Source organism: Mandrillus leucophaeus, unplaced genomic scaffold (genome assembly GCF_000951045.1).
Source record: "Mandrillus leucophaeus isolate KB7577 unplaced genomic scaffold, Mleu.le_1.0 Scaffold944, whole genome shotgun sequence".
Lineage (NCBI taxonomy): Eukaryota > Metazoa > Chordata > Mammalia > Primates > Cercopithecidae > Mandrillus > Mandrillus leucophaeus.
In genome coordinates this window covers 527,569-536,708 of record NW_012110297.1, presented here as the reverse complement: position 1 = coordinate 536,708, position 9,140 = coordinate 527,569, and the positions used below count along the sequence as shown (strand labels likewise).

At 51.9% G+C, this 9,140-nt stretch overlaps 1 protein-coding gene across 1 annotated transcript in view; it reads right to left on the bottom strand.

Annotated features, from left to right (window-relative positions):
• Positions 1-5,641: 5,641 nt before the first annotated feature.
• The window catches only part of PLA2G2C (phospholipase A2, group IIC), a 14,081-nt gene continuing 10,582 nt past the window's right edge, over positions 5,642-9,140 (bottom strand). Inside the window, exon 5 of the mRNA XM_011970334.1 lies at positions 5,642-5,898. Within this exon, the coding sequence (XP_011825724.1) occupies positions 5,732-5,898 (167 nt within the window). The 3' untranslated portion in view covers positions 5,642-5,731. The remainder of the gene's footprint in view (positions 5,899-9,140) is intronic.

Here is a 9,140-nt window from a genome sequence, read left to right as displayed (position 1 = left end):
GCAGCTTTGTCAACCCACAAGGAGAGAGGTGTGCGGGATATGCAGTGGTAACCCTGGACGCCGCTGTCATTGAAGCCAAATGGTTTCCCCGGGATACTTCAGCCCAGAAGGCCAAACTCATTGCTTTAATTTGGGCCTTATAGCTAAGTGAAGGTAAGACTGTAAATATATATACTGTCTCTCAGTATGCCTTCTTAACCCTCCAAGTGCATGGGGTGTTATATAAAGAAAAAGGCCTGTTGAACTCTGGGGGAAAAGACATAAAGTATCAGCAAGAGATCCTGCAATTATTAGAGGCAGAGCAGTACGGAAGCCCGTACTCTCTGCACTGCAGAGGACACCAGCGAGCTTCCACCTTGATTGCCTTGGGGAACTCCCGAGCTGACTCAGAGGCTCGAAAAGCAGCATCCACCCCCTACTGGGCATCAGTCACAGCGCCCCTGCTCCCTCAGGCATCTGACCTTGTACCTGCTTATTCTAAAGAAGAGAAGGACTTTCTCCAGGCAGAGGGAGGGCAGGTGGTAGAAGAGGGATGGATCCAGTTATTGGATGGAAGAATAGCCGTGCCACAACTGATAGGAGCCACAGTTGTGTTGGCTGTGCATGAGACCACCCACCTAGGCCAAGAGTCACTTGAAAAGTTGTTGGGCCGGTACTTCTACATCTCACATCTGTCAGCCCTTGCCAAAACAGTGGTGCAGCAGTGTGTCACCTGCCGGCAGCACAATGCTAGGCAAGGTCCAACAGTTCCGCCCGGCATACAAGCTTATGGAGCAGCCCCCTTTGAAGATCTCCAAGTAGACTTCACCAAGATGCCCAAATGTGGAGGTAACAAGTATTTGCTAGTTCTAGTGTGTTCATACTCTGGGTGGGTGGAGGCCTATCCAACACAAACTGGGAAAGCTCGTGAAGGAACCCGTGTGCTTCTCTGAGATCTCATCCGTAGGTTTGGACTGCCCTTACGAATCAGCTTGGACAATGGGCCGGCGTTTGTAGCTGACTTGGTACAGAAGACAGCGAAGGTATTGGGCATCACATGGAGACTACATACCACTTACCGATGACAGAGTTCCGGAAAGGTGGAACCGATGAATCAGACTATCAAAAATAGTTTAGGGAAAGTGTGTCAAGAAACAGGATTAAAGTTGGTATTAGCTCTCCCTATGATATTGTTTAAGATTAGATGTATCCTTTCTAAAAGAACAGGATATTCCCCTTATGAAATATTATGTCATAGGCCCCCCCCTACCCGCCATACGATGCAGACTCCCAGGCACTCCTCAAGAGCTAGGTGAAATTGAGTTACAGCGACAGCTACAGGCTTGAGGGAAAATTACACAAACAATTTCAACTTGGGTAAATGAGAGGTGCCCTTTTAGCTTATTCTCCCCAGCTCACCCTTTCTCCCCAGGTGATCCGGTATGGATCAAGGATTAGAACGTAGCCTCCTTGCAGCCATAGTGGAAAGGACCCCAGACCATCATTTTGACCACTCCCACAGCCGTAAAGGTAGAAGGAATCCCAACCTGGATCCACCACAGCCATTTAAAACCTGTAGCATCTGAGATCTGGGAGGTGAGACCAAGCCCAGACAACCCATGCAAGGTGACTTTGAAGAAGATGACAAGCCCTGCTCCAGTCACACCCAGAAACTGACTGGTCTGCACATGGCCAAAGCATGAGGAAACTCATTGTTGGACTCATTTTCCTTAAATTTTGGACTTGTACAGTAAGGACTTCAATTGACCTTCCTCAGACTGAGATAGGGCAAAAAGTTAAAATAGTCCTTTTGTTTAAAAGGGACTTGTGTGTATAATGCCACCCAGTACAAGGTATGCAGCCCAGGAAGTGACCAGCCTGATGTGTGCTATAACCCATTAGAACTACTTGATCCCTGTTGGAAAACAGGACAGTATGCAACTCTAGGAATCAATGGAACTGGACTGGCAGGAAGACCTGGGTAGTGAAAATGAGAGTGAGAACTCCCACTAGTGAGTGAGGTTCTCGAAGGGGGGAATGAGGAAAGAAGCCATTTCTCTTACTGTCTCCTGTCTCTGAAGAGGAGAAGGAAGTAAAGTCAGTGGTAAGACTAGCCAGTACCACTGATGACCAGGCCTGAGGTTAGAAGATTAACCCCCCCTCTAACCACATGTGCTCTCAATCTATCACGACTCTTTCATGTGGAACCCCTTAGAGTTGTAAGCCCTTAAAAGGGCCAGGAACTCTGTCTTCAGGGAGCTTGGTTCTTGAGACGTGAGTCTGCTGAAGCTCCCAGCCATTGAGATGAGAGTCTGCCAAAGCTCCTGGCCGAGTAAAGCCAAATCCTTCCTTAACCCAGTGTCTGAGGGGTTTTGTCTGCAGCTCATCCTGCTGCGGTGGGGACTATTCATAGCTTTGCTTCTGCAGGGAGGAAACTGAGGCCCAGATGAGCCAAGTAAATGACTCAAGGTCATGCAACAAACACAGGGTTTGAACTCCAACTCCAGAGCTTGAGACTCAGAGGGCATCAGATCCAACGTCCTCCTTTTGAGAAAGTGGGTGGGAAGTAAGACATCAGGAATCAGAAGACAGGGTTCACATTCCAGCCTGCTGGGCACTAGCTGGTGACCTGCAACAAGTCACCAGTCCCCTCTCCTGGTCCCCAGTTTTCATCAGATGAATAAGGAGAAGGGCAGAGAGGATGGGCAACCCTGGTGGGAGAGGGCAGGATTGAATAGGGTGGTCAGCATAAGCCTCATCAAGAAGGTGCGATTCCAGTCCAGACTTGAAGGGGTGGCACTGTAAAGACAGCCCAGTGGGAGTCACCAAGGGTCTGAGCAGAGAGTGCCAGGCTCGGTCACTGCTGGCTGACTGCTGTGTGAGGAAGAGATGGAGGGGCTGAGTGTGGGTGCAGAGAGAACGGCATAGAGCAGCTGCAGTGACCCAGGCACCAGTGATGGTGGCTCCCACCCAAGAAGATGGCAGTGAAAGTCGTAAGAAGTAGCCAGCTTCTAGGTTTGTCCCCTCTCTTTTTTCCATGTAAATATTTGATGGAAGCATTTTATAAATACAGAATCTAGATGCATTTTGTAGGTAGTGCCAACAGATTGGGTGTGGGATGCAGAACATGAGAATTCATCACCCAGGTTATTGGGCTGCAGGGACCAATGATGAAGAGCCCTCAGCAGAGATGGGCGAGGCAGGTGGACAAGGAGCTTGCATAGACATATGCTGCTTTTCCCCAACCCTCAACCTGGGAGGCTCTGCATGACCCCACCAGCCCTCCTAACTCCTCCTCATCTGCAAGTCTCAGATTGGATGTCAGACTCCCAGCAGTCCTCAGGAAACCTTCCCTCACCCTCCAGGAGGTGGGCATTGCTCCCCAAGCTCACCCCAATCCCAGCACCCCCAGCTTGTTCTGCAATCCCCTGCTTACTTGTTTTCCCTTTGGTCTGAGAGCTCCGTAGAGTCTGGCGCAGAGGGCCTGGCTTGGAGTAGGTCTTCAGTAACATGTGCTCATGGAATGGATGATTTCCTTTTGAGGACAGCAGGCTTTCCCAGCAAGAGTCTGCACATCCCTCTATACTCCCACCTCATCTCTCCAAGAATCAGGGCATCAGTGCCAAACAAGTGGGGCTTGCATACCATCAAGGGCCCATCATTTCTATCTTATAGGTTGAGGGGATGGAAGAGAGGAGGGAGTGAAAAAGATGGCCTGGGGCCAGGCGCAGTGGCTCCTGCCTGTAATCCCAGCACTTTGGGAGGCTGAGGTGGGTGGATCAATTGAGGTTAGGAGTTCCAGACCAGCCTGGCCAACATGACGAAATGCTGTCTCTACTAAAAATACAAAAATTAGCCAGGCGTGGTGGTGGGTGCCTGTAATCCCAGCTACTTGGGAGGCTGAGGCAGGAGAATTGCTTGAACCCGGGAGGCAGAGGTTGCAGTGAGCCATGATCGCACCACTGCCCTCCATCCTAGAAGGCAGAGCAAGACTCTGTCTCAAAACACTTTTTGAAAAAGATGGCCTGTATCTCACATGGGAACCCGTCCTCCACCTTAAGCCTGGCCCTTGCCCCTCTTCCTCCACTGTGTCAGTCAGCCAGATACCTTCACAGTCTGGAGCTGGTCTCTGCAGTGGTCAGGATCCCCAAGGTGGGGGGGTGCCTGCTGGCTTGGGCCTGGCCACCTTGGTTCCATGCCCACCTTTCTACAGTTGCTTCCCTCATGGTCGGCTTAACAATCTCCCTGATGTTCATAAACCTCAAGCTGCCCATCTGCAGTTGCAATTTCCACCCATGTGTGTGTGCGGGAGAAGAGCAGGCCAGTCACCCACATGATAGTACAAGCTGAGCCAGCCAAAGCGCAGGAGCCGGGGCCCCCAGACCCTCCACTGACCCTCCCCATCTGGTGTCCTTTTCTGTCGTCACATCTGTCTGTTTTTCAATCCAGATCTTGTGTCTGAATTCCTAAAAGCTGGTACCACTCTCAGCATTCTCCCCAGGAGTTTTAGACCTGATTTGTGTTTGTTTTCTTTAAATCTCTGAATGCCAACTGCCTGGCACTGTGCCTGGCACATAGTAAGTGCTCCATAAATGTGTGTTGCCTGAACAAGCAAACGCTTACAGCTGTGTGTTCTCCATTATTCCATGAGCTTCACCTCCTTCCGCACCTTCAAGGTAAGGAACAAAGGCCATGTTCACGACATTTCCATGGCCTCCAAGTCCAGCTCAGGGCTGAGAACCCATCACTCTCAGTGAATAAGGGAATAAGGACCAATTACACCAGTTAGTTATGGCTGCCTAACAAACCATACCAAAACCCAGTGACTTAGAACAGCAGCCTTTATTTAGCTCACAATTCTGCACGCTGGCAGTTTAGCCTGGGCTCAGCTGGACAGTTGTTTTGGTCTCAGCCAGGTTCCCTCATGCATTTGTAGTCAGCTACAAGCTGAGTCTCACTGAGCTCTCTCTCATGTGTCTGAAATCAGCTGCGACGACTGATCCAGGTGGGCTGTCATCCTCCAGCAAGCTAGCCCAGGCTTTTTCGCAGGGTGGGGGCAGCTATTCTAAGAGAGAGTAGACGTGCCCTAGACCTCCTGAGGCCTAGCTCAAAACTGGTAAACCATCCCTCCCACAACATTCTGTTGACCGAACTAAGCCACAAGACCAGTTCAGATTCACAAGGTGGGGAAAACAGATTCTGCCTCTTGATAAGAAAAGCTAAGAATGACATCATAAAAAGTAAGGACACAGGGAGGCAAGGAAAGTGGTGGCTTTGTTCCCAGCTAGAGCTGGGTGTGGGCCTGGCGCTCAAGTCTGCTCCGCGTCCTGGTTTGCAGTTGGGGTGAAGAGAGAGTTTGGGGTAGATCCTGGGGCCTCTCCCCTCCTGGAAACCCTGGGAGGTGGGGTCGGGTGCATCTCTATCCCGTCCCTTTGTTTTACTACATCATAGCACTTACTACAGTCTAATGTGTCTCTCACTTCTATATTCATGCATCTGTAGTCCTCCCCGCTCCACAGAATGCCAGCTCCTGCAGGGCAGGGATCTCGTCTTTCCCATTTCTGCTCTCCAGTCCTCCGATGCTGAGGAGTCCCCTTGGTCCGAATGCTGAATGGTGAGCTGCCCTGCAGGAGACATTTTGTCCTCCCTCCCAGGGGAAGAACAGGGGCCTGTCGGGGATGATCTGAGAAGGCTTCCCGGAAGAGCAACACTAGAGCAGACGCTGGATGACGAGGAGGACCCTGTGGTGTCCCTAGCACCGGGGCTTACGTCTGCCACACCTGGGCCGGCTGGAGAACTGCTTGAAGTTTTTCTCATAGGTAGGCAGGCTCTCTTTGAAGCAGTGCACGGATTGCTTGTCACATTCACAGGCCTTCAGCCCACAGTGGCAGCCGGCACCAGGACCAAGGGTGCATCCACCTGCAGAGACACAGAGGGTCACTGGGGGCTCCCAGCCCAGCCCCAGGGTTTGGTTCCAAGGCTGGGGGGAGCAGGGAGCTCACTGCAAAGGGCCAAGGGTTGAGGACAGAAAGGAAAGCCACTGAAAGGGATACATGTATGCATGTGTGTGCATGCATGTGTGTGCATATGCATTTGTGTGCATGTGTGTGCATGTGTGCGTGTGTATGCTCGTGTGTGCATGTGTCTGTGTATGTGTATGTGCGTGTGTGCGTGTTTAGGGCTCTCAGCCACAGCTTCCCTGTATCCCCAAGCCTTTCCCTGATCACATCTGAACATCCCATGAGTGCTGGAATGAGGAGAAGCCTAGAAGGAAGCAGGAGGAGGGGGGTGTGGGCTGCCTGGAGGGGCCCTCAGTGAGTTCACCCGGGCAGTGCACAGGCCAGGGTGATAGAACATTTTCCCAGAGCTCATCTCCTGTTTCCAGCTGCCTGCTTGACATCTCACTTGGATGTCTCAGGCATCTCCAACTTGAGGCATTCACAAGGCAACCCTTGATATCCCAGTGCTCCCTCTGCCTGTGAGCCCGTGATTCACCCACATTCTCAGGAAACCAGGAGTCAACCTCGCTGCTCCCGCTCCTTCCACATTTCACATCCGGTCTGCCAGAAGTTGCCACTAATCTTCTCTGTGTTTAAAATAGCCCATGCTCTGCCCTGTTCTCTCCATCTCTTTGGCCACTGCCCAAATCCCTGTCATCAACAGCTCTTCCTCCTTCATGGAAGGAAATAAGCAGGGACCATCTCAAACTGTAACCTGAGTTACGTTCACTCTCTGGCTTACAGCCCCAGTGTGGTTTCCTATTCGGGAAAGACAGGCTGACTCCTCCCGTGGCCTCCATGGCCAGGCACACTTGCCGGGATGCCACCCTCACCAGCCTCTCCACCCTCATCACCCTCCCCCTCCACTCTCCCAGCCTCCCTGCTCTGGGCTTCCAAGCTGTTTCATGTCACAGGTCTTGCTCTGCCTTGTTCCTGGGCCTTTGGACTTGCTGTTGTTTTTGACTAAAATGCTTCTCCCAAGGATCTGCAAGTGGTGGGATCCCTGCCACTGTTGGAGGCTTGGTCACATTTCACCTCCTCAGAGAGGCGCTTCCTGACTGCCTGAACTAAAGCTCTCTCTGGCCATGCCCTCCATACCCGTTTGTCTCACTCACTGTGCTTTTTACTGAACTTCTCTTATTGGTTTCCTGGCTTGTGCCTGCCTCCCCTCAAAGAAGCATAAGCCAGACCGCATCTGGCTCATCACAGTGTCCCCAGCATCCAGAACAGATGCTGCACAAAGCAGATGCTCAATAGAAACCATGAATGAAGAATAAGAGAAGAAATGAATGAAGCCTCTATGGACCTTTGGGGTTGAGTGTCTGCACTTTGGCCGAGTCACCACTAGATGGGGACGTTTTATTTACCTACTAATAGAGCTGTAGCACTGTGTGCGTGTGTATGCATGTGTGTGCAGGTATGTGTCCATCTGTGCATGTGCGTGTATGTGCGTGCGTGTGCATGTGTTGTGTGCATGTGTGTGTGTATGTGTGTGCGTGTGTGTTTAGGGCTCTCAGGTGCAGCTTTCTCTTTCCAGATAATTCCACCCTAGTCCGCTCTCAGGATTGGCAGTGAGGAGGGGAGGCCACCAGATGCCCTGGTTTGTGACCTTGGGCAAGTTAGCTTCAGGTTCCTCGTCTATGAAATGATGCTAAAACCTACTCATTTCAGAAACACATGACAGTGTCCCATTCCTGGGGTGGTGGTGAGGATCGCTGGTGTCTACCGACGAGTGGTCTGGATGTGCCTGGCACACAGAAGGTGCCCTATGGGTGCTTGCTGCTATTCTCAGGGTGATGCACTCCAGCTCCACATGGAGAAAAAGCAGCACCCTGTGGAGCCAGCCGAGCTGGCTGCAGTCAGTCTGTTTGCCACTCTCCCTCTGCAAAGTCTGCGTCCTGCAGAAGCCGTCCTCCCACGCCTCCCTGGAACTTCTCACATTGTGCCAACACCACCGAGCTTCCTGTCCCCTCTGCTCGCCCGCAGGAAATCTGCCAGGGATGTTCACTCCTCTGGCTGTCTGGTTTTGCGGCTCTCGCTGCTCCCACTGTTGTAGCACCTGGGTGCCCTCTGCCCTCCCACTCCCCCTCCTGCCTCTGTGAAAATCCTTCCAGATGCATCAAGCCCAGCTCCCCAGGTAGCCCCCCACTCTCTCAGGGGGTGAGGGCTACTTGAGCTCAGGCCCCCCCAGCCAGCCTCACTGTCCAACCAGAGGGCCTGGTCCAGTTGCTGTCGCCCTGGAAACTTTTCTCATCTTCCTCAGCCACCTTCTTTCTCATCCCTCTCTCTTTCTGTTGATCTCACTGTCTTCTGGTCCTCTCTTCTTCTTTTCCATCTCTTGTTTCCTTCGTCTCGAGTCTCTAACTCTCCTTCCTTTCTCCCTGCCCCCTCTCCCTTTCTCGTTTGGTCTTCCTGTCCTTCCTAATGCATGCATCTGACATCCAGTTCTACTTCAGCGACCTGCCCCATCCCCAGGCCTTCCAGAATTGATCTGGAGCAGTAGTCTTTTGCGGTGGACTGTCACGTCCGTGGCATTTCTCAACCATGGACCGGGCCTTTCATGACCTGGATGATGAGACAGTCCCAGGCCAAGAAAAACCATCTTTGGAAGTCGCCTTTTAAAAACAAGCTTAACTCCAGACCTTGCATCTTTTAATGTGCTAATGGAGAAACTGAGGTATGAAGAAAGGAAAGGAGGGCTTCCGAACACCTTTCTTGCTGCATGAACTACATCTCCACAAATAAGAAGAGGCAACAAGTCTGCATTCCTGACTGTGGCTGGCCCAGGTCCTGGTCTGAGCCCCTCGCCTCAGCCCTGGTTGTCTCTGAATTCTCTCAGGGGTGTTCTTGTTCAATGTCAGAACTCTGAATACTCCCAATTTCTCCGCTGCAGCCCACACCTCTCCCTTGGGGTCCGGACTTCAATAAGCACGTGTCCACCTGCCTTCCCCTTACATGTCTGACACGTGTCTCAAACTCAGGGTGACTGACACCAAACTCTTGCTGCCTTCATCATCAGCTCTTCCCCCATCTTCACGAACTCAGTATTTGGTGCCACTATCTATAGCCACTCAGGCCAGGAGCCTGGGATGCAGCCTCTGTCCCCTTCACACCCCACACCGAACCCCCACTCAGGCCAGGAGCCTGGGATGCAGCCTCTGT